This window comes from Diorhabda carinulata, chromosome 7, assembly GCF_026250575.1.
Source record: "Diorhabda carinulata isolate Delta chromosome 7, icDioCari1.1, whole genome shotgun sequence".
Taxonomy (NCBI): domain Eukaryota; kingdom Metazoa; phylum Arthropoda; class Insecta; order Coleoptera; family Chrysomelidae; genus Diorhabda; species Diorhabda carinulata.
In genome coordinates, this window is record NC_079466.1 from 13,031,807 (window position 1) to 13,057,970 (window position 26,164).

Genomic DNA, 26,164 nt, shown 5'->3' on the forward strand with positions numbered 1-26,164 from the left:
GATAGATATTTGTTTCAGTAGAACTAATACAGTTAAAAGTGCAATTTAAGAAATTAAAAAGACTGGTACATATTTATGTTGAGCTCAAATTACATTTTTTCGGACATTAATGTCCACTGTTGCGTTCACCAAATCAAGTGAGTACTTTTTAAAATTGCAATTGATAATCTAGAAGCAAGTCAAACGACAAAGTTGGAGTTGGAGTAAATATTTTTGAGTGTCCTATGTAGATATCCTCCACTACTACATAATATAGTTTCATAAGGATGCCACGGGGTAATGTTTGTCCAGCTGATTTATTTATATAACACGATACGATAAATTCTAACACAATTACTTGATTTATACAATAATAAAATCGACAACACCCTGATACAAAAAAAATGATTTCGTCTAGTAGATTTCCCCTGAGGGTGTAAATTTAACGTAAAAAACGTAACGTAATGTAAAAAAAAAGTATAGTTCCATCAACAATTTGGTTGATAATAGTCAATATTTCGAAACACATAAATTACTTTTCAACTTATGAAATTGCACTCGTATATAAACATATTCGTAAATTATGTTTTAATAGGGAATCATCCAATTCAATTTCTCGTAAAAAAATATGAGAGAATCGTTTAATTTATTAATCTAACAAAATATTAATAATTTACAGTCTGATTCATAAAAACATTTAGATCTTCTTAATTGGTTTAAATTTTTATAAATATGCAATAAGAAGAACGTTTTTTCATTGTAATTGTTATTAAATGAGAGGAAATAAACTTGGCGGATCATAAATTAAGTCGAGAAAGTTTGTTAATCTCTGTTTTGGTAATGATTTTCTAGCGCGATATTGAAAACATAATAGTCGTTTTGAAAAATGTACAAAAATATATCAACATTGACAACACAGCTACTTTTTTAGTTGAATATATAAGGCGTCGATTTCAACTATTATTTTCACAGTGTTGCCGATAAATATGTACGAATAATTGTTATCCTAAATTCGTATATACTGTATAAATAAAATATAAACGTAGTAAAAAATATTCTCGCCACTTTTAAAAACGATCTATAGGAAATGTGGGTTAATAAAAATAAAGCATAATAATACATTAAAAACAATTTTCAATTAATGGCAACACTGTCGATCACGAAACTATCTCGATGTATTCATTCTGTAACGTTTTTAGTTCCAGGATACGAATAATTAAGACAGTGTTGCCAATTAGTACGTTCAATATGTGGAATTGATATTTTACAGAAGAATAAAATCAATTTTTACTTAATACTGATAATTTATTTTGAAAGTACACATTTTATATTGTTGCTTTCGGTTTCTGTGATAAAAACTTCTTATTCTTAAACGAACCATCTGAAAAAATGGCGATTTGTTAATTTTCATTATAATTAGAAACATGGATGTAATATGTATTAGAGAAGAGTGCTACGAGGGTGAGTCTAAAACAACAACAAAAAATATCTCGTGGTAATATATACCTTTAGTCATTTTAAGACGATTATCTTTCGAATGACATCCTGTAGATTCCGGATTCGATTCAACTTTTTTACAAATAGTATGTTGAGATTTTATTTTATAGATACCCATATAATTCAACGAAATGGCGGGTTGTATAGCGAGGGAATCTTGATGTTTTAAATATTTCGCCAAAGGAGTTTTCAAAAATCTCCTCGAATCTTGTATCATTAATTGTATGGCATCTTTCGTTTCCCGCGGAAATTTGATATCTCGAGGACGATCTGGAGGTTTTTCTGTCGTACTAGACCAATCGCAGTTTTCTAAACGAGGGGTAAAAACAAAAATATATCGTGATACGGGGGTTGATTTATATTTACCTGAAATTGATATTTCGGTTTTTGGTTGGATCTTTGGGAGTTTATTTTTCACGGAATTCATCATTTCTAAGTAATTTTTACAACCGTTTTTCATTTCGAAATTACGTTGATTAGATACATCGTTTTTTTTGGACATTTTATTAAAATTTTCTACTTGAGTTTTCACGAAACTTTTTTCTTTGCTTTTTCTCATTTTACCTTCGGCGATAAAATTTTGACATACTGAAGATTTAGATCCAACGAAACTTTTGACGTATCTAGAATTCGATTTCAATTTTCTCATATCCGGAAGACGTTCCTTAGAATTCATGTTTCTTTTTAACTTCCTCTGTATATTCGATTTCACTTTTTGATTACAACGGACCTTATAATAGAAATTATTAATACGATACTATATTTTTTACATATCCCTGTATAAACCACGAAATCATATGAGACACGTTATTGTAAACTATTAATCATAAAGCCGACAACACCGCATTTTCGTAACAAATTAATAACTCCTAACCTTATTTCTGTTGCACTGAGGAATTGGCCAAATTATACCAGTTGTACTGGTCGATTTATCAATTCTCGTAGAAATATTAGACTCTTTGAAATCTTCTAAAAGATTTTTCATTATTTTGTGATCCGGGATATTTTTTCCCAAAGTTAAATTATCGTTTTTATACAACGTTTCAACCGGCAAGTCATCTTTCAAATTCGATTTCATTTGGTGTTTTTTTAAATTCCCTAAAAGACATTTCTTTACAAAAATATTTATTTTGTATTCGAATATCTTTAGAAAATATATTTAAGCTCTAAAAATAGAAGAAGAAAATAATTTTTAATCACACATCGAGAGAGTGGATCAAGCAATCAAGACAGGACCGTATTCAGGAGCACTTCAATTAAAAATTCCTTATCAAATATTTGAATTTGTGATTATAGATTAGTACCTAGAGGGAAAAATAAATTAAAATTCCTTTTGTAGAAATTTAAAAGCGACATGTATTGATCAGCATAGGAAATATATATTTATTATATGGTAGGGGAGATTCATAAATACCTAGAACTCGTTTAGAATTTCTATACAGTGGTATTCTTTTCGGGGTTGCTTTTCTGAACGATTCTATGATCTTCGGAGCTATATTTTTCGGTTTTAACTGCTGTTCTAAATTCTTATCCGGTTTATTTTCATTATTGATGAAAATATCTATGGCGCATTCGGATTGCATGGCGTCTAAATGATTCATTATAGTTTTAAAAGATTCCTCCACGTGCTGAAAGGATTTTCTGAAATGTCTATTCATGGCTTCTTTCTTTTTCAAATCGAATGGAGGTCGATTGCGGTATTTTTGTACGAGCATTCTTCTTCTAGTATTGTTCATTTTAAGAAGAAAATAAAATAAAAAACGACTACCGACACCTAGTAAATTAAATAATTAGAGTTAAATGTAATATTCAATTTATAATCGCTACAAAAACGTTGATTTTTTCTAAAATTATATCAATAAACATTTATCGATATAAAAATCGATACTAATAGATTTTATTGATCAAAATACTTACGTAATATTCGCGTTAACGTAAAGTATATAAAAACTTTGTAACTTCCCTTCCCAATCCCAAATTTATAACATTTGACACATTTAATCTTATTTCAGTTATTTGACAAGGTAACTGTCATTTTAGTATATACGTCGTTTCAATTGTTTTCATTTTAGCTTTCGCAATATCCAATCCAACATCAAAATATTAGTAACAGTTGCAAACGCGCGCATCTCTAATTCTCCTCGTATTATTGTTGATTAGAACGATTAATTTTTGTTTAAATATCAACATCTGTCAATACGTCACTGTTATCAAAGTATTCTTTCATATTATCTAAACGGAAGAAAATAAATCGTTTTTAAAACAAATATATTTATTGATTAGAGTTACAACGTGGAAAATTGACTGATTCAGACGGAATATTCAGTGAACGCTGCCACGTTTTCCTCGGTCGTTTACCACCCTCGTAGTTACAAGAGTTGTTTCACCCCTCCACGCTGCGTTCTAATGGAATCTGTTATGTCGCTACGTTGCCACGTCGGTTATCTGAATTTATTATATAAAAATAAAATAAGTCGTACTACATACAGTGTGGAACAGCTAAATGGGATAAATTCATTAATCAAAAATTGTAGGCTTAGTTTCTGAAAACGATGGTGATATACCGACTCACACGCTCACAATTAAACTGTATAACCTGCATTTCGATATTCAAGTAATCGTCTTCAGAGATTGAAGGTAAAATTTACACGTCAGACAGTGTAATTTTAAATGTTGGTGTAGGTCATTTCTCACTTCTCGCTGACTCTGACCTTGCCGCAATAAGGTGACTGCTTTATCACTTGTTGTGCCCATTTTCGAGTAGAATTATTGTTTTTTGTTAATTTAATGTATATCTGTTGGCATTTGATGACTAACTATAGTATTAGATCGGATAGATGACCTTCTATAAAGGTCACTTACACCTAATTAGTGTAAAAAGTGTTGTTACTCTTAGCATTAATGTCATTTACTAACATAACCTCAAATAAGTAAACGATTTTTATGTATTAAAAAAACCAAACATTTTCTACAAACGCAATTGAGTTTTATGTGATTGATTAAATTTAAAAAATATAGTAATTTCGTTTAGAAAATTACGATTTATATAGATGCCTACAAGAATTTACGACCTTCAATTGACTTTCAACTATTGGAGAAAATTTTATGATCGAATCAAAGTAATATTGTACAATCCGGCAACAGCGTAGACGTATAAAACTCGTCTGTGCTTACAGGGAGGCGTAAATCGAAACCAGTGTTTTGTTGATACTCCATTGTAGTCGCAGTAGTCGAGTGCGCGTACAATACCGGAAGGAGAATCAGATATATAAAATCGACATACAACTCTACGTAGTTTTTCAAGCCGGGTGTGTAAAAAGTGACCGGTTTTCGTAAATATATATACAAAAAAAAGTGTGAAGCAAACATATTCGATATTTTTTATCACCTGTTTTATTCATAAGGTACGTAATAACTTTTTTTAAATAACGTTTAGTCAGATTTTAGATATTATCGGTAGACATTTTATATTAATCAAAGAAACTGACCACACCATTTTGATAAACAGTGAAGTTGATATGTTTATATTACAATCTAATGATCTACACCCGATTTTCACTTTTTTTATACCGTATGTCCCGATAAATTTTCTATTTTAAAATGAATATGAGAAAACTGTTAATTATTTATGTATGTGATTGTTTTCAAAACATTTTTTTTGCAAACCTCTTGATTTTAGGTCTCTTTTTTCCTTCTATTTTAAACTGATTTTCTATGAAAGAGACGTAAAAAAACTTATATGTACATATACACATATTTTTTAGTTGGTTTACAATTATTCCACGATAAACGCTAAAAATATCCGAGATTAGGATAGGCAACTTAAAATTCAAAAAAATCTTTGTTTTAACAAAATATTAATAAAAAATAAGAATGAAATAAATTGAATGCGTGGATAACAACAATTGATATAAAACAATGAAACATCACGAAACTTTTGACAGATGATTTTTAGGTTATCTAAATATTTATTCTCAAATATTTCTGTTATAAATATCCAAATATTTGCTTGAATAATAAACAAATTTTTTAATAATATCATATATAATTTGTATGCTTTTATTTAATTAAAAAATATCGTAATAAAATTTTACCGCCCTTCACGTCGATAAAGTAGAAATCGTTTCGAGCGGCTGAGATAATTTGTCAATAATACTAATAAGTAGAAAATATTGTACATCTGCCATTATTCGTTCGTCTTTAATTACACAAAAATACTCTTTAATTGGTTCGTTATATTTCTAATAAAATATTAATGTATTATCCATCTGTCATATAACAAACGAAATGATATGGATATCACCATTTTAATAAGAAAGAATCGATACAATATAATCGATTATCGTAAATCACTCGGTTAATTCTCTTGTACTTAAAATTGGCAAATATAAATCGAATTGAAGCACGTCAATAATAACGTATTCATTTTGTATTTACAAAATATATTTAATTCAAACTATTAACGTCTGATAGTTGTTTCTAATTTCCCCAACTTTCAAATTAAAATCTGGTAACATTGCTCAAATACCACCTCCATTATGTTATTTGTATATCTATCATTGTCTTTTTTTAAATAAAAAGTTACTCATTAAAATTTATTAACGTTAAGGCATTAAATATAATGTTAAAATTAATTCAAAGCACATATTTTATTTTCTAAAATGATATCCTCTATTGTTTATATGTAAACTTATGATAATTCCATTTCCTGTCTCGTCATCAACAGCCTGTCGTCTGTGTAGTATCTAAGAAGGTTATGTTCGCCATGTTTGATGAAACATCTCTTTATTTTCAAGGTTGTTTACGTCAGTCTATTTAGGGATAAGTAAATATGTCTAAATCGCTTTTCAAAAAGATATATATATATATATATATATATATATATATATATATATATATATATATATATATATATATATATATATATATATATATATATATATATATATGCGAAAATTTCGAATCGAATTCATAAATATAACCGGCAACACGCCTTGAACTTTTCTGTCTGGATTGCTTTGTAGAAATTTGATATTTTTAGTGCATCCGACCGTGAACTTGCGCTCCCAGGTCACTCGATTCCATCTTGTGCCACGGTCACCGCCTGATTTTTACCGTCAACTTTTTATTTGTTGACAAATAAACAAATAAGTTTGACACAAAAGAATATGTGTTACGATTTGAAATACTACGAGTGGTTTCGATAAGATAATTTTGAATGTCAATGTTGACGTTTGAATAGAGTTGGAATTGTCAACTTACGAGAACTATGTTTTTGAAACTAGAAGCATTAGAAAACTGAAAATTTGATGAAATAATATTAGAAGACATGAACATCGCTATTTTTGAGATATAAGGTTGTAAATTGAAAAAAGTAAAATATTAACTGTGTACAAAGAAATATCAACTTTAAAGCTCTGTGTATCAGAAACTAATAAATTTAGAAGTTTTAAATTTTCACAGTTTGTTAAACATTTCTTCTTAAATCGATAAACGGTAGATATAAATTTCTATAGGGCGTCATTGAAAAGTTGTTAGCCGAGCAAGACGCTAAAGACGAGTTTTTCTTTGTGTTTTTAATACGAAATTGCTTATTATTTTTTTGATAAGACAAATATTAGAAATTCAGATGTTTCTTTGTCGTTTCGTAATGTTTCAATCAATCACCTCAAAAATATTTTTGATCGATTTACCGTTACAAAATCTGCAATTATTCACATTAATATTGTCCGTGGCCTTGATGCTTTCGATGTCGTTAACCTTTTTGGACGTTCTATGGTAGATTTACATTTGTGTGAAAATATTATTTTACCATTTCACGCGATTAAAAATAACTGATAATAATTTACCGAATGGATTAGAATTAATTATCAAAATTATAATTTTATTGATTATAATATGGATTATTGCAATTTCCATAATACTATGATAATGATAATAGATAAAATTTTTGGTAAAAATAAATATTACGCGGGGAAGTCGATAAATCCGTGACCGAGAGTTTTTACACTTGCGTCGCAGAGTGGACACGAATGATTAGTTTGTTGAAATAACAATGATTTATGATAATTTGCGTTCAGAAATTCAATTTGAGACAAATCGTAAGATTTATCAATCCACATATAGTTAGTTGTCAAATGTCAATTATTATGGTTGCGTTCCGAAATGGATATCGATATATTAGTTGGTTGTCAAATATTAAGACATTCAATTCCGAGCATTTTCATATTCATTCGCTTTTTAAACCTCCTCTGGGTTTTCGGCAAATAATTCAAGACCAAAATTAAATAAATCGGTCCAGCCGTTCTCGAGTGATGTTTTCTACCTCATCAGATGGCGCCAGAAGCTCTATAATTTTATAATGATTCCCTTCGTTTCTTTAGCAGTACTTAGCACAGCAATTTATTTTGATCAGAAAGTTTCTAGAACGTTCTAGAAAATTCTAAAACTAATGAAATTTATGATAAGCGAAGTGATGTACATCTAAACATTCTAGAACGTTCTGGTACTGGAAATTTCGATGTCTGATGGTATATAAACCGAAAATCAGTTAAAACATGTATCCGTATACATTTTCTATACAATTAAACTTTAGCGATGATAAATCATTTCGATTTTAACAGTTATTTACACAATTAGTCACTGTTATTAACTTCTTATTGTGTTCAGTTTCGTTAATTGGGAATAAATTTGTAATTTCAAGATACGCATCGGGGTAAACGACCCCGTTGACCTCGTTCAAACACCGGAGTTTCTTAATTTCGATTAAATCGTTCGATTCTTATCGATTTAAGTGAACGAAAATGATTGTTGCAGATCGAAAACCTCGAAAAATATGAACGGAATAGTAGAAAGTCACACGAACGGATCGGGCGATCTTAACGGATGCGGCGATATAATTACGCAAAACCAACAGAAAGGTTGTTGGACTATCGGTCTCATAAATTCCAAGTGTCGGTACTTAACGGCCGAAACGTTCGGTTTCAAAATCAACAGCAACGGTACTTCGCTCAAAAAGAAACAGATATGGACTTTGGAGCCCGATACATCCGGCGCTGGAGACAGTAAGTATATTCCCATATAATATTATTTCGATTTTTTATTATTTTGGTTTTTTTTTTTCAAATTTTTCAAATTTGATTCCCTCAAACATTTTATTTTTCGATCTATTTTTATCATTTTTAAATTTATCGATCTTAAGAACGTTTCAACGATCCACCGGGACATCCTTTATATTACGAGACACTGATTGTTTAGAGCGCGGTTGCCAACCGTTCCGGATTTCCGGGACAGTGTGCACCCGGAATACGGATTGTCCCAAGTTTCCCGCTCTCCCCTAATTTTTAGTCGACATTCGAAAACTTATGGACAATTTTTTTCCAAATACGATTATCAATTGATTCAATTACGACTTTTACGAATACAATATTTTCCTGCATTCATTTCGTATTCAAACTGGAACAACCGGTATAATAAATTCTTTAATTTGAATCAAGAAAGTTAAAAAATCAAACTACTACTTTCAAATCAGAAAAATCGATAATATATTTAATTCGCTTTATTGCCATTCAGTTTAGTACTTTTTTCTTCGTGTAGAATATACTAAAAAATATAAGTCATCAAAGATCAACAATTTACTTTTTTTTCGCATTCGTTATTTTGATAACATTGTTATATATGTCATTTAATACCTTATAAAGTGACAGTTTAATACCGATGATTACGATCGATATGATAAAGTGATAATCATTCACTGACAAGTAGGTATTTACCGATAATCAGTTGACAATAAATAATTTACTGTCGTATTATCGTTTGTATAACCAGTGGTATGACATTTAAATTACTTCAAATACAAAAAATATAAGAATTATTAGATCACGTATATATTACTATATAAGACTTTTTTGTAAAAGCGGCAACATCGACGCGTTATATCACCAAACTACGTAAAATATTTAACGTAAATTTATTTATTTTCAATTTAGTTTAACAGATGGGTCTGTCAGCGTAAATAATCATCAAATTAAGTGAAAATAATCACGCATTGTTGATTTTAGTAAAAAAATTAGGTATACCTTTAATTTTATGTAACTACCTTGACCGTTGATAATATTTTTCTATAAATTCGGCATACATCCCTATATGGATGTGATCCGGCCGACTAGTTGTCAGCGACTGCTACATAATTCTGAGTATAACTTTATAATTTACTGCCAACGCACCCTAGCGGTCAGTATAAGTACTATACATTTCGAAGTATATTAAAATATGCTTTTTATTCGGTATCTTTTGATGTAATTAAGTTTATTAATTAATTATTTTTGTATATTTTAACCTTTTTTTCAAAGTTCGTTTCCATATCCTAATAAAAAACTCGCACTTTTTACAAGATAGTCGCTAGGGTATAAACTGAAATCAAATCAAGAAATTTGACAGATGTCAAACAATTAGTCAATTTGATCAAAACATAAAGCGTTGTCTTCAATATCTAATATAGATCTGTGGTTGCCCCAAAATAACACTTGTAGGGTGTTGTACGTGGAGCTGTGTCTGCGATTGGTATAAATGCCTAATTTTGTTACGTGATGTAGTTTGGTATTCGCGAGTCACTTCACTGAATCGGTTAGTTAAAACAATAATAAACGTCATTATTGACTTACGTATACGTATACTCAATTTTGAATATTTTTGTAATCAATTGACAATAAAAACAGTAATATACAGAGGAGAATAATAGATTTTCATAATTTAACCACTACTAAAAATCCTAATTTTATTTTTTATACAAGGTTATATAGAAAAGTTCTTTTTTATATTTCAAATTAAATTTATAGAGTGCGGACAGGAAATTATCGTATTGTTTCAGGTTTGATATACTTAAAATCGCACTTGGGGAAATATTTAGCAGTAGATTCATTCGGTAACGTCACTTGTGAAAGCGAAGAAAAAGAACCGGGTTGTAAGTTACAAATAAGCGTAGCCGAAGACGGTACCGGTAGATGGGCCCTCCGCAACGTCGTACGAGGGTAAGTCGTTAAGTTCTATCAACATTTTCCTATATCTGGTTTATACTGTGGCAATGCAAATTTGTTTCAGATACTTTTTGGGTGCTTCCGCCGATAAATTAACCTGTACGGCTAAAGTACCGGGTGACGCGGAATTTTGGCACGTACATTTGGCGGCTAGACCCCAAATGAATTTGAGATCGGTCGGTAGGAAACGTTTTGCTCACTTATCGGAGAACCTCGACGAAATTTACGTCGACGCTAACGTTCCTTGGGGCGAAGACACGCTTTTCACCCTCGAATTCAGATTGGAGGAATCCGGAAAATACGCCATTCACACTTGCAACAATAAATATCTTTCCATGAATGGTAAGTTTTTCCAATTAATTTGGAGAAATTGAGGGGTTATGACATTTTGGGCTCTTCAAATCTATATAATCGGTTCAATTTTGACAAATATTTCTATTTATTAATATATCTTTCCCCAAAAAGGGGGATATATATCATAATTTATTATATTTGAGGTTGGAAATAAATATTTTTCTTATTGGAGTCCCTACCATAGCCAGTTTTTTCTGTTACCAGGTAAATTAGTGGATAGTTGTAATAAAGACTGTCTCTTCACTGCCGAATACCACAGTGGCCAATTAGCTTTAAGAGACCGCAACGGTCAATATTTGAGTCCCATCGGTTCGAAAGCTGTGTTGAAAACTCGTTCCAATACGGTTACCAAAGACGAACTCTTCTCTTTGGAAGATTCACTTCCTCAAGCCAGTTTCGTAGCCGCCTTGAATACCAGATTCGTTTCCGTTAAACAAGGTAAGTGTTTCAAATTAACCACTTCATCTTTCCGTCTCATCTAAGTTTAATATGAATTTGTTTTTTCTATAATTGTCGCTCAAAAGCTACTACACACTGTAATTTTTCAAAATTTTTGTAATACTTAACATTTGGAAAGGTGAAAATCGTTTAATTCTGATACGGTTTAAATAAACAATAGGTACAATAAAAATTTGAGTTTTACTAATGAAATCTCTATAAATATGTTTTTGGGTACATTATGTATATATTTAACATTGTTTTTACCATGCAAGAATAAAATTCTAAACAAAATTTATTATATACAGCGTAATTGAAAAAAATCAATTCGAAAGTGCCTATTACATACTGTATATTTTTTTAATCCACTCTATATATATTATTTTTTTTATTTACATTTGTTTTCGTAGTTTTTCTCACGTTTCTTTATTTTTTGTTGGTATTTTTTTGTATTTACTGATACTTCCAAATCTATATTGGTAACTTGATTATTTTCATTTTTAATTTTACATTTTTTTAATAATCAAATTAGATTTTTGTGTTCTAAACTATCTTATTTATTAATGAGAGTATACTGAATACTAAAATTCCAGAAATAATCAAAAAAAGTTGGATTGAATAACAGCAACAAAGCAAATATGATATACTTTATACAAACTATTGTATACGCTTTATAAACAAATAAATATAACCAATTTTCATGTAATACTTCGAAACAATCAAAAATAAACATTTGAAAACGTTTTTTCTATCGAAAATTATTTTAAAACAAAATAATACAATTGAACATAACCTCAACATTACAAACGATTTCATAGAATAACTATAAATGTGTAAATTATTTTGAAATGTAAAAAAAATATATGTTAATACTTACATTTTGACGAAAAAAATTATTAATTTAACTTCAATACATTTACATAACACAAAAAAACATCAATAATTTCCTATTTAAGCAACTTTCTAGAAACAAATTGAATTTCGTAAAAGCCATCTTCTTTTTTACATATATACCTGAACTACTCGTTCCGTTAACGTCAAATTTGAATCGAAATTTCCAATTTGTTAAGAATTTAGATAAAAAAGAAGACAAATATAATGGACATGACACTCTTAGGTTAACTGTAGTCGCTATGCAGATGTTTACACTCCATATTGTTATTCATTGCTACTTGTTGACCTTCAAAAAGAACTATCGATTCCAAAACACAATTTCAAATTGAAAGAAAGCTAAATAAATAATCGGAATTTTTTTAAATTCAAACTAATATTTGATTTATATTCAACTACTTTTGATACTGAATAAAATTTTGTTTTTGTTATATATGGAGTTTGTGTGAAATGGCGGTCCTCAAAATTTCTTTTAATACTTGAAGATATTTTAGTTTTTAAATTTTTCCTGGAGAGACAGGATGTTATTTTTACTATATCAATAATTTTTGGGGAGTAAATTTAGATAGCTTGCTTACGTTTTTAAAAATAGTAACTAGGGGTGTTTGTTTTTTATCACTCATCGATCATATACAGGGTGTTTTTTCGTCGCGTGTTGTAAAATTGTAAAACACATTAATACCCCATATTTCAAATTTATTTATACTGAAAAGAGTGAATATAACGTTATTTATGTGTAAAGAAATAATTTTGAAAAACAGTTATGATAAATTGTTTTATATTTTTCTTTTCGTCAAGGCCACCAGCGGTTTTAAATATTTATGCAAAAGTAATAATTAAGACATATGGTAACCGAATAACAGATGTTTTCTATAATGATGCATGTCTTCTAAAATTGCATATCTTTACATAGATAATAATCGGAGATATTTATATGGAATATACAGGATGGATTAATAATCTAGGATATTGTTTTTATCGCTATTTTTAAAAAATAGGTTTTAACGTTACAGGGTCGAATTTTATCAAAAATATATTGTTTCCAAACGACTTTTTCTTATTTTTTTCCTATATCAATATACAGGGTGAATAAATAAACTAACCTTGTGTTTTTATGAATTTTTTATATAAAAATAGGTTTTGACGATACAGGGTCGAATTATATCAAAAATATATTGTTTCCAAACGACTTTTTCTTATTTTTTTCCTATATCAATATACAGGGTGAATAAATAAACTAACCTTGTGTTTTTATGAATTTTTTATATAAAAATAGGTTTTGACGATACAGGGTCGAATTATATCAAAAATATATTGTTTCCAAACGACTTGATATAATTTTTTTTTCTATATGAATATACAGAGTGGATAAATAATCTAAGGTATCGTTTTTATGAATTTTTTTATATAAAAATAGATTTTTTCGATACAGGGATGTATTAAATAAATAACAAACATTAACTACGAACGAATTGATCTAATTGTCTTCTTAATGGAATATACAGGATGGGTTAATGAAGAAGGGGAATATTCTTGTAACTTTTTTTTATATAAAAGTAAGTTTTGTTTATACAAGGTCGTATTGTATCGAAAAACTGTATTAACTGCAAACAACTTGATTTTCACTTGTTGCTAACTGAATATACAGGATAGATTATTAGTCTAGGTATAGTTATTACTGATTTTTTTGAAATACGGTGTTGTATTATATAAAAAAATGCATTGTTTGTGAAGTATTTGAACTACTATCCGTAATTTTAATATACAGGATGGATTAATAATCAAATTTATGGTTTTTATTACTTTTTTGAAAGTTCGGATTATTCAATGCACACTTATCGTTACGAGCGTCTTAAACCAACATTTATTCTTAAAATAGAAGCCAGACGCGGATAAAAAAAAGGCCTTTCGATAAGTTATTTATCCAATGGAATATAACAGATACGAACAGGACCGTATTTACCAATATTATGATATTTCGCGTCAATAAAATCATGTAATTCATCGAGAATTAGAATATTTATTGATACTGCGATATGCAGGACCGGATTCAGATCACGTGCGCCCATTATTATAATATAAAAATTATCTTGATTCAATTTTTCGACGACCTAACATGAAATCGTGATAGCGTAGTTTCGTTATCCAATACGACAACAAAAAACGTATTTGCATGGTTCTCGTTAACCATATGTTGATGTAATACAATCACGTATATACAGATGTTACTAGTTTTTACTGTTACGAACGCTGGTTTGAAATAATAACACTATTTTAATGATACGTCTATTTAAACAACGTTATTTGAAGAAAAAAAAAATAGTTTAGGATCTCACTTTACGAGATGCGGCAACTTACACAACGATCTCAACGTTTATATCACGATTTTTGCCTAAGGGTACCTAAAGTATGACGTATTTTTGATGACTCGGTCGATTTTGTGTAATATTTTCTGTTATTCAATTTTATAAATTGGAAAAAGAAACAATTTTGCAATTGATATTTTCATTCTGTTACGAAACTTATATGCAGGAATTACAACTTCACAGAAATAGCGTTGTTTATAAATTACACAATGTGAATCAGCTTATTCTTTGAAAATTTCATTATTTTTGCTTTAGATAATATTTTTCGCCCTTTATCTAACGGTTTATCAGAGGAAGTTTCATCTAAATAAATGTGTAAACGAAATTACTTTCGAGAAACACCTTGTAATTACAAAAAGTCAGTTTTTGTTATATTACTTAATATTGTTCACCCTGTAATTTACTAATTACGTAACATAAATTTCTATAAGAATTGTTTTTTTAAAAAAATCAAAAACTTAAATAACTTTCGAGAAACACCCTGTAATTACAAAAAGTCCGTTTTTGTTATATTACTTAATGTTGTTCACTCTGTAACTCACTAATGACTTGACATAAATTTCTATAAGAATTGTTTTTTTAAAAAAATCAAAAACTTAAATAACTTTCGAGAAACACCCTGTAATTACAAAGTCTGTTTTTGTTATATTACTTAATATTGTTCACCCTGTAACTTACTAATGACGTAACATGAATTTCTATAAGAATTTTTCTTCTAAAAAAATCAAACACTAAAAATTCTTTCGAGAAACACCCTGTAATTACAAAAAGTCCGTTTATATTACTTTATTGTTCACCCTGTAACTTACTAATGACGTAACATAAATTTCTATAAGAATTTTTCATCTAAAAAAATCAAAAACTGAAATTAGTTTCGAGAAACACCCTGTAATTACAAAGTCCGTTTTTGTTATATTACTTAATATTGTTCACCCTGTAACTTACAAATGATGTAACATAAATTTCTATAAGAATTTTTAGTCTAAAAATATCAATAGACGAAATTACTTTCGAGAAACACCCTGTATTTCATAAATTTCTTCCCCGAAAATAATTAATTTGTTACCATATGAACAATACCTTCGAATTACGATTAATAAAAGCTTTAATCTTTTAATAGTGAAAATATTTAGAATCTTGGAAATCTAAATAAATAATTTTTTATTGGCAACCTTGTTTTTATGCGCTATGCTTTTTAATATTTTTGAAAATGAACGTAGATTTCAGCAATTTCCACTTTCCGATATAATAGAAATTATCTGCAATAAAACCAGGTATTTTTTTCGATTAATGAATGTCTGAAAGACTTGCAATCGATTTTTAATTCGATTCAAAAAACAACGCTGTATAAGACTAGTTACAAATATATAATTCAAAAGGATAGACGTAATTAACTTCACCATAAACAAATATTTAAATCAAAATGACGAATAAGAGACGACTAGCAAGATATTTTATAAAATATTTAGTGCAAACAAACACCCTCTATATAACAACGAGAATATTTAATAAATCTATAAATTGTATTTGCAGGAAATTTCTTTGTATTCCTATATCTGTATTGGTAGATCTTGTTTATCGAATAAACAAACAAAAAAAACACATAAGAACAATGGTTTTGCTATCAAGCGTGTTACATTCCATGACCATTTTATCTGTTTGTTGTTTTACAAGTTCTTGACCCGCAGATTGAATCGTATACGCCCGATTCCAAATAAAACGAGCTTCGTTTGCAGTTAATTTCTTACAGGCGAATAAATCTATTGCGGTTACATCGGTTTAAAACCATATTAAATTTAAAAAAAAAAACTAGTACGAATCAGATTGTATATCACTTTTCTTTAGCTCTTATAAATGTAAATAAATATTTTGAGGTTAAGGTACGTCAACCGTTTTCAGCTTATTATAAATATACATGAAATAAATTCAATCATTCTATATGGATATACAAGAATAATTATTTGTTTACAAACGTTAAACATCTTAATCTGAATTTAATAACATTTTGTATAATAAAATTAATTTGGATAGGTTACTGACCTACGCGAACTTCGTGTGCCATTATTACTAACATGAAATATACCAAACAGTGTTGCCACTGATTTCTACTTATTTGTAAAATTGCTACTTTTACGATGTTATTAGAAAATGATGAAAATTAAATGTCAAATCATATTTCGGTAAAAAGAAGAATATGTCGAAACGTTAATTTTTTATCAAAAGAGATCTAAAGTCAAGAAAATTTATCAAGAAAAACGTTTATTTCGATATACAGGTGTAGATGTAACTGCTAACCAAGAAGAAATATCAGATCACGAAACCTTCCAATTGGAATTCGATTGGAATACCAAGAGATGGTACATCCGTACAATGCAAGATAAGTATTGGACCCTCGAAACCGGAGGGGGTATTCAAGCTTGCGGTGACAAAAGGTTAAAGACAAAATTCTAAAAAACTACCGAGACATAATAATTTTTTTTTATTAAATGCAGATCATCTAACGCCTTATTCGACCTCTCCTGGCAAACCGACGGATCCGTAGCGTTCAGAGCTAATAACGGACGTTACGTCATTACCAAACGTTCCGGTCACTTTTACGCTACCTCAGACACTATCGACGACACCTGCAGATACTTCTTCTATCTCGTCAACAGACCCATTTTGGTATTAAAATGTGAACAAGGCTTCGTGGGATATAAATCGACAACGAATCCTAAATTGGAGTGCAATAAGGCTACTTACGAGACCATACAAGTCGAGAGGGGAGAAAAGGGAATTGTTTATTTCAAAAGTAAGTGAATATTTTTTATTATCAACTTTTCAATCAAAACAAATTTAAAATCAAGACGATTTAACAAGAAAAATTTATTTATTTAGATAAAAATTATATTTATTTATAATTTTTACAAATAATACTAAAAAAATACAATTTAATAACAAAATATTTCATCGACTAATCTTTTTAACGTTGTAAACAGTGTTATAATATGATCCTTATAAGCATTGATTTGATCATGTTTGATTTAAAAATATGTAATTTTTTCTTCAAAGTTTTTATAATTATCACTTCGAAATGGAAGTGTTTACTCTATCGGTTTAAATTAAAACAATAAAACTTAACCTAAGAATACTTACAGAAGAAAGTATAAATATGAACCTCACTTTTTTCACATACTACACACGCACGTAACACAATTGATTATATTTTGCACCAATTTTCACAAAAATATAAGAATAAATTATATTCTGAATATATCCAAAATGGCCGTTTGACTTTATTGACAACGTCAACGCAATCGTTTCATCCGAAATCGATTTTCTCGGAATTAGTCGCGAAAAGTATTTTTGACTAAACATAATTTGAAACCATTTCAAGTTTTCGTTTTTATACACAATAAAGTTAACCTATTGAATATCTATTAATGCTCGTTAATGTTTATTTTAATTAAGAATTAACAGTAATGAGTAATAAAAAATAATCGATACGTTATTCACGATAAAACTGGAATCGATTCTAATGTCACTAAATTATCGGTTGTAACGTTGTCACATTTATCAAAAAATTGCCCTTTTTAATAAAATTTTTATATATAGTCCTGAATATTGAAAAATAATTTCATAAGAAACGTACATTTAATATATAACTGTTCTATTGAATTCCATTTTTAGAATGGATTTTGTTTCATTAATTTTTCCAGGCAGATAATAAAACCGGCAACGATGCATTAATATAGCGGGAGTAATCAATTTGCCACACAATGTGAAAAATTTAGTTCAGTTGTAATATTTTTAATAAATATTTTTAAAAAAGAGTTTTTCGTGAATAATTCAATATTTATGATCTAAAGTAATACATTGTGAGTTTTTGTTAATAACGATATTGAAATTGATACAATTTTTAATATTTCTAACCTCAAATTGAAACAGCATCTAACGTATGTATTTAAATATTGTTTTTGTACGTTTTTTTTTGTGTTTTAAAATTATATTTCGAAATACTGAACTGTTTTTCAAACTTTTTCATTTCTTTTAATACCCTAAGTTACTTTATTCTTTTTTATTATAACTACTTTTATATAATTTCGTTTCATTTTGATATTAGGTTTGTTTTCTATGAAAATCAGTTAGAAATAAAACCGATTTACATATAAAAGAGGCCTAAAATCAAAACAAATATCACGAAAAACTTATAAAAAGATGTAAGAAGTAAAAAAATTATCGTTTTATATAGCTCACGAAGGAAAATACTGGCATGCTGATAGTGAAAGTGTAACCGCCGATTCAGATACACCGGAGGGTTTCTATTTAGAATTGAGAGAACCTACACGTCTGTGTATCAAAACTTCGACTGGTAATTACTTAACGGCGAGCAAAAACGGATGTTTCCGTATAGGTGACAGCAATATCGAAAGTGCTACACAATGGGAATACTAAGATTATTCTCAATTAACTACTATTTGTTTAATTATTAATAATATTTATTTTTGCTAGATTTTAATTATGTATTTAGTGCTGTGGAGTGAAAATTTTTAAAATATTATACGAGCAAATACTTAATTTCGAAACAACTGTGTTCAAAATATCATTTTATTTCTTTTTACGTTTTTTTTTTATTGTCTACGTTTATTTATATGGAAATTATTTTTTTATAATACAAAACAACACTAGCCAAAATAAAAAAACGAGTAAACTGCCAAAATATACTAACATTTTGTATGTATATATAAATATCTTGATAATATACGAGTCCTACTTGATAAATTAATTATTTCAAATTTACAGGTATGTATATTATATACGAGGAGAGAATGTAACTGATTCTGACTCACCCTGTAAACAGAAATGTGTTTTCTGTATTAATTGATATGATTTTAGTTATTTTAGTATTTTTGGTCATAAAAAAATTGATATTTTCGATATGTTTTTTATCATTTTGTTAATTTTTTGGGGTATATAACATAAAAATGTTAGAAAACCTAAATTTTGACACTTTTTTTGTTAGTGAAGAACCCAAAAACTATAAATTCCCTGATTTGTCCCCAAAAACTGTACTTCAAATTTGTTTTTAGGAAAGTACGTACAAAAATGGATAATTTAGAAAAACCTAACCTAACTTTATTTGGAAATGAGGTATGCCCTATTGTTAGTCATAAAAAATTGATAATTTCCAAATTTTTTATCCATTTTGTTCATATTTTGGTGCAATGAACATAAAAATGTTTGAAAACCAAAATTTTGATACTTTTTTTGTTAGTGAAGAACCCAAAAACTATAAATTCCCTGATTTCTCCCCAAAAACTTGTACTTCAATTTTTTTCTCGGAAAGTACGTACAAAAATGGATAATTTAGAAAAACCTAACCTAACTTTATTTGGAAATGAGTTATGCCCTATGGTTAGTCATAAAAAATTGATAATTTCCAAATTTTTTTATCCATTTTGTTCATATTTTGGTGCAATGAACATAAAAATGTTTGAAACCCAAAATTTTGATACTTTTTTTGTTAATGAAAAACCCAAAAATCCTAAATTTCCTGATTTGTCTCCAAAAACCGTACTTCTAATTTTTTTTTCGGAAAGTACGTACAAACCTAACCTAACTTTATTTGGAAATGAGGTTTACTCTATTTTTAGCTATAAAAAATTAATATGTTTCAGTTTAGTTCAGATTTTTTTTTAAATTCTTCATTTTTATACGTACTTTCTGAGAAAAACTACATTTTTCGAAAAAAAAAATTCAAGTGAAGTTTTCGCAGAGAAAATAATTGAAAATTTTTTTTTCCATTTTTCATGTCTTGAAATAGGACCCAATAGGACACCACCTTAAAAGTTTTAAATATACAGAGCATTTTTTATTTATAATAAATAATAATTTATATTTTGCTAGTTTTTAGTGCAAACTATCTAAATTATGGTGTATCCTTTTCAAATTCATGTAATTATACTAAAAAGAATTGTCAATTTAACAAATTGATCGTTTATCGAAATGAAAATCATCTAGAGGTAAAATCGTGAAATCAATGTCTTTATTACCAGTTGTTGCATTTATTATTTAACATGTAGGCTCAAAAAAATATATTTAAAAAAAAACGTTTATTTTTTACATATCCCTTAGGTGTTAAGGAGCTTTTTGCAATTTTTTATAGTCCTGTTGTCTTTTTATAGCTTTTCCAGCGACGTTTATATTTATATATGTACGGGTCCGAATACAATGGATACTTTTTTTGTATGATGAATGTATAATCTCTAAATATATATCTGTCTGTATTTTTATTTTTTTATTCATTTCCCTCTTCCTTATTTTTTATACCAAATTACGTATTTTTGTCCATCTTGGTATACATTTAAAATATTTATAGTCAGAAAACAAGTTAAATTTCAATTGAGAATTGAAAATTTATCAAATCCCATCACAAAAATTTATTTTTTGAAATATTTCAAAAATATAAATAGTTATGAAAACCCTGGTATAAAAATATTGATTTAATAATTATTTTTAAATATTCTATTTAACCACTTTTGATATATTTGCCATAGCGAGATTTATGAAAAAATGTAACCGTTTGTAAAATGTAAAACAATAAAAAAATTATAAATATTTCAAGTTTTTAAATTATTCAATAACAAAAATTAGGAATCATTTTATTTCACAACTGTATAATCACACAGACAAGACATGTTGAAAAGAAGAATCTAATTCTAATAACCGTGTTAACATATCAGTAAAAAAGACTTGATTTGACACCTAACCTCAAAAAATTTGTAAAGTACTTAATAATCAATGAGAAATACTTTCAAAGAATTTTAAATAAGAAGATATGAAAAAAATGTTTATCATTCATTTTTGAGATAAATTCAATTTTTATAAGATCGTATTTTTTTAAACTGACCTATTATATGGACCTTAATTGTTGATTAATAAGAAAATTAACAAAATGATACAAATTTTAAAAAATAATAAAAGCATGTTAATCGACTATTTTATTCAACTTTTCCTAATTTTGTTCCATCAAGTTATTAACTAAGTTTTAAATTCTAACGATTTTTATGTTATTCTCTTAACGATAATTTCTTGAAAGTGTCGCATTTGTTAATAATACAATTGTATTTATAAAGAAACAGGTAAACTTACCTTGACTGTATTATTAAAAAAAAATCTTTTTAATAACATCACTAAGCATCGAAGCTCCTGTTTGAACAAAGAAAGTCACAAAAACTAAACTGGATTTAAAAAGTTTGATACGAAATGATGACATGAACCAACTTTGTAGTGCAAACATTCCCTATGTATATATATAATCTTTTTATAGAGTTAACCAATTATTTAAACACTTTTAATAGAAACTTCAACTCTTTTAACTAATAAAACCGAGATCACTAATAGTTTTCTTTAACGAAAATATTCTGTTTATCAATTTAAACCTATCATCAATTGAATTACTAATTAAGACATTTTGATTCTTCTTTTTACTACGATGGACTTTTACCGTACAGACTTCTCTCTATGGATATAAAATGGATTTTCTTCTTTACGCGTGGACGATACGCACTGATAAACCAGTGGCGTACACAATTAAAAAATCGCTAAATAATTTCATGTCATAATCACCTTTTCTTTTTAAAAGAATTATTCCTTGTCGATAAAACCGATAAATAAACAATAATCCGCATTTCAATAAGATAAAAAGCATGTAAAAAAATTAACTAATTGTTCTTGTAGTTGTAATATCTTATGTTTGAAGTTATTTTTTCTTCGCTTCAATACGACACCCTGTATAAGCAATTTATAAATTAAATTTGCAATGAAATGATTAGTCACGAAAAAACATTTTTAAATAACTTGAATTCGATTCTGATTGATAAAACAACTCAATACCAGGTAATAAGCTTGTAAGTCAGAATAAAAAATGCTTTCCTGTATATTAAACATTTTTTTTTGTAATAAGATTGTAAGAGATGAATGTTATATCAAATAACAGTTTTTTTTTTCATATTTAGATCAATAAATGTTTTAATAATTATAACAGGACGTATATTTCCGGGAAATTGTTTTCCGTACTTAAGTTTTTTGTATGAAATAAAACTACATTTGAAAAATTAAAATAATTTATAATATTGTTCCTTAAAGTTTCAAATTGGTAAATCCTACCAACAAACCAAGGAAACGAATTATTTTTGCAATACATTTTCAAGATAAATTCAAAATTGTATCCTTAACTAATACAATTCAAATTTATACAAACGACCTAAACTGGGTATATTACATTAATATTACAGTTAGACCCTTACTCTATATTTACATAAAACTAAAATTATTTCAACGCCTCTTCCTACCACCCGCGTTTTTACCACCCTTTCTCTGTCCCCCTTTGCCTTTTGGTTTCTTCGAATTACCCTTAACGTTATTAGATTTTTTGCTAGATCGTGGTCTATCTTGATGAGAACTACTAAAAAAATTAAAAACAAAATCAAAAATCGTTACCACCATACGACAAATTCAATAATATCGACAATAACCAATATACCATTTTATAATATAAAGTATTTTCATATTGAAATTGAGTTTTAAAAATTTCTTACAAGATGCTAAATAACTGCCCCTCATTTATCTATAAATAAAATTATAACATATGAAAGCACAAGTTGATATGGATTTGAATTAATGTTAATAAAGAAAATAACAAAGTGAAACTAAATTATATGAAAACAAAGTAGAAACAGATTTAGATGAACAGTAAAAAATCTGATCCTCCTTGATAAATGAATCGATAAGATTCTCATTAGAGACCTCCTGAAAGGTAGCTCGAAAGCTAGATGTTTACTTCTCAAGATGTCGAATAGTAGAAGAAACAAGACTAAGTCTTAAGAAAAAAGAAGTATACCAAGAATTAAGATTCAAAATATTCAATAAATACGACAACTTTCTATTGTTAACCTTCCTTAAACTACCTAGAAGCTTTTTGTGGGGTTTCCTGTTTCTAGACTACGAAAGAATTAAAATAAACTGAATCTTTCAAATGTTATGAAAATTTTCGGTGCTTTTAAGGTATTGGAGACAATCTTCTTGGTTCAAATCACTACAAAAAAATTTGTACCACGCATTGTTTGCAACAGAATTTAGTCTTTCAATCTCTCCTCCTATGGCTTTCCAAACAATCTTCTAATTGTTTCATTAAAAAATCCATGTGTGTACTTGTGAGAATCCGTGGATTGGCTTTACACTTTCACAAATAATTTTCAATCAAAACAATCCCCAAATCACAAATAAACTTACTCATATATACATATAAACTCACAGCATCGATTCCTACATGATTGAGTATTAAGAAAAACAAATGAATGTATGTTGCGATTATAGTGTTAAATAACCCAATGATCTATTTTACCCCTTTTTGGCTTTGTAAATAACAATACTGAGTATTTATGTCCGATCTATCCAACTCCCTTTAGAAAATTCAGGATATGGTATAGCTCCAGCTGCCAGTCTCAACCCTTGTAGATTGTTCCAGTAACTGGTTTTCCCCTATATATATATATCTTCTTTTCCTTTGTTTTCTCTATTCCTCTGTAGCTGATGCCCCAAAATGGTCCAGGTCCTGTGAAGGGTTTATCCTCCACTACATTGGCAAGTTCATCATATATTTTTTTTTCATTCAAACAGGTCCTAGAAACCATCAGAAGGGTCGCTATGCTATAAAAACACTGTTACTATATGGTTTAGTAACCATATCTACCTTTCCATTATTTTCTCTATTGTTTTGTAGCTGATGCCACAATTTTTTTCAATTTTTCATCATTCCCACTATTTGAAAGGCTAACATCTAATTTGCAATTATTTTTTTACCCTTTATACAGGAAATTCGTGTGTCAATACCGAATTCATTATAAGCCGACATTTTTTTTAATAACTGCAACTACAAAATTATTGCTGTAACGAATTGACAACAAATTTTAAAATATTCTAAATTTGATTCCGCTATGTTAACAATGAACCTCGAATCAAGTCATTTGTTTGGTTAGAATCAAACACGTGTGGGATAAAATTGGGAAAAAACATAACTTTCATATGCTCCTGATGATGTGAGGTCAGATAAGGCACATTCTGACTTATATTTATCACCTAATTATTATAGATAAAATTGATTGTGTGAAAAACCAGCTTGATGTTAAACTTTTCCATCCTTATTAATTTAGAATGGTAAGTTGAAAGGGGCCCTAAGGAGGGGCATAATGTTGACAATGGACATGAAAAATATTGATTTATATACTAAAAATTCAAAAATATTAATTTGAAATTATTTGCTGTTAAATCAGTTACTGACAATCTTATTGAGTTTAAACTATGAATTTTTTATTTAAAATATGTTATTTCAAACTTACCCTACTTGATCGTTACTTATATGCCGAGCTACAGCTTTTTCGATGTTCAATTTGGGTCTCTTATTGAGAATCGAATCAACTATCGCTAGATTTTCTGTTTTTTCTGTGTCACCGGAAACCGGTGGTTGCTTCCTTTTCCTCGAAGCTCCCGGTAGTATCGCCGATATACCTTTGGCTTCTTTTTCTTTAGGTAAATCTTTCTGGAATTTACCCAAACTTGCTGTTGATGCTTTTGCCACCGTTACAGCAGCTTGTAACTAGAACGACAAATTATAATTGAAAATTCACGACATACGAATATATAATGTATTAAACTTACATCTTTTGCAGTAGATACTTCCGAATTAGTGATACCGACCCTTGGTACTTGAACTTTTTTAGCCTTAGCGATGTTTCTAAGTCTTTGGAGTTCGTTTTTAGCGACACGCTCTCCTTTGGCAAAATTTTTCTTTTCGAATTGATCTTCCATGGGATCGGCATTTTCAGGAACTTCTAGTACCCAATTTTTTTCTTTTTCTGCTTGTGATTTCTTGAAACCATACAATGGTACCCACTTCTTAAGCTGCTCGTCCCATGATAATTTTGCTTTTTTCTTTTTCTGTATTCCTTTGACTTTTGCAAATTGTTCCCATTTAGTTAAAGGTCTCGGTTTTGGGATCGGTTTCATACGCGGAAGTAGCGTTTTCTGTACTGGTAATCTAACAACAATAGCTTCCTCAACACGTTCCGTAGGTAAGCCCCAAACTTGATTTAATAACAATTGCGTGTTATCCCTAGCAAGATTCAACAAGTAATCGTTCTTGTTTCGACTAGAAATACAAAAAAAATTATCCTTAATCCTATACTAAATATACTTTATTTTTATACATACCTTAAACAATTCGTATCAAAATCGTTTGTATCTTCCGCTAAAAGAGTTCCTAAATCATAATTAAGATCTATGAGTTTATTTACAGTTATAGGTTTATATTTTTCTGATGGTGAAATTGAATTTATTAATTCATCCATGTTGTCTTCAGAAAACAATACATAACCTAACACCAACGATACAAGCTACACGTGAGTGTACAACATGGCGAAAAAAAAATCCCTGCTCTATTTACTCAAAGTCAATATGACATAAACAAAATATTAAACATTAATAATTAATTATGGAAAATTATTTAATTTAAAAAACCTAATAATTTTATAATTCTATTTATAATTGATAGATATCATACTGTTT

At 28.5% G+C, this 26,164-nt stretch overlaps 3 protein-coding genes across 3 annotated transcripts; 1 reads left to right on the top strand and 2 right to left on the bottom strand.

Moving 5' to 3' along the window:
* Positions 1–1,263: 1,263 nt before the first annotated feature.
* On the bottom strand, positions 1,264–4,140 carry LOC130896790 (uncharacterized). Its single transcript, XM_057805105.1, has 6 exons — positions 3,394–4,140; positions 2,891–3,250; positions 2,351–2,574; positions 1,843–2,206; positions 1,486–1,785; positions 1,264–1,360 (listed from the first exon to the last, which is right to left on the bottom strand). The coding sequence occupies exons 2-6, from the start codon at positions 3,210–3,212 to the stop codon at positions 1,305–1,307; spliced, it is 1,266 nt and encodes a 421-aa protein (XP_057661088.1). The 5' UTR covers positions 3,213–3,250; positions 3,394–4,140; the 3' UTR covers positions 1,264–1,304.
* A 501-nt stretch (positions 4,141–4,641) lies between these two features.
* On the top strand, positions 4,642–20,826 carry LOC130896789 (protein singed). Its single transcript, XM_057805104.1, has 8 exons — positions 4,642–4,880; positions 8,293–8,540; positions 10,346–10,505; positions 10,576–10,853; positions 11,070–11,303; positions 16,836–16,992; positions 17,053–17,351; positions 18,792–20,826. Exons 2-8 carry the CDS (start codon positions 8,312–8,314, stop codon positions 18,992–18,994), a joined length of 1,560 nt encoding a protein of 519 aa, XP_057661087.1. The 5' UTR covers positions 4,642–4,880; positions 8,293–8,311; the 3' UTR covers positions 18,995–20,826.
* A 1,821-nt stretch (positions 20,827–22,647) lies between these two features.
* Positions 22,648–26,011, bottom strand: LOC130896796 (ribosome biogenesis regulatory protein homolog). The gene is made up of 4 exons (XM_057805111.1): positions 25,811–26,011; positions 25,259–25,748; positions 24,940–25,196; positions 22,648–23,006 (listed from the first exon to the last, which is right to left on the bottom strand). Exons 1-4 carry the CDS (start codon positions 25,945–25,947, stop codon positions 22,877–22,879), a joined length of 1,014 nt encoding a protein of 337 aa, XP_057661094.1. The 5' UTR covers positions 25,948–26,011; the 3' UTR covers positions 22,648–22,876.
* Positions 26,012–26,164: the final 153 nt, after the last annotated feature.

Coding starts and splice junctions, on each gene's coding strand:
- LOC130896789 (XM_057805104.1), top strand. CDS start 8,312: ATGAACGGAATAGTAGAAAGTCACACGAACGGATCGGGCGATCTTAAC. Junction 8,541..10,345: donor TACATCCGGCGCTGGAGACA/GTAAGTATATTC, acceptor GTATTGTTTCAG/GTTTGATATACTTAAAATCG. Junction 10,854..11,069: donor TAAATATCTTTCCATGAATG/GTAAGTTTTTCC, acceptor TTCTGTTACCAG/GTAAATTAGTGGATAGTTGT.
- LOC130896796 (XM_057805111.1), bottom strand. CDS start 25,947: ATGGATGAATTAATAAATTCAATTTCACCATCAGAAAAATATAAACCT. Junction 25,749..25,810: donor TTTGATACGAATTGTTTAAG/GTATGTATAAAA, acceptor TTGTATTTCTAG/TCGAAACAAGAACGATTACT. Junction 25,197..25,258: donor AAGTATCTACTGCAAAAGAT/GTAAGTTTAATA, acceptor TTGTCGTTCTAG/TTACAAGCTGCTGTAACGGT.
- LOC130896790 (XM_057805105.1), bottom strand. CDS start 3,212: ATGAACAATACTAGAAGAAGAATGCTCGTACAAAAATACCGCAATCGA. Junction 2,207..2,350: donor CTCAGTGCAACAGAAATAAG/GTTAGGAGTTAT, acceptor TTCTATTATAAG/GTCCGTTGTAATCAAAAAGT. Junction 1,786..1,842: donor AACCGAAATATCAATTTCAG/GTAAATATAAAT, acceptor CCCCTCGTTTAG/AAAACTGCGATTGGTCTAGT.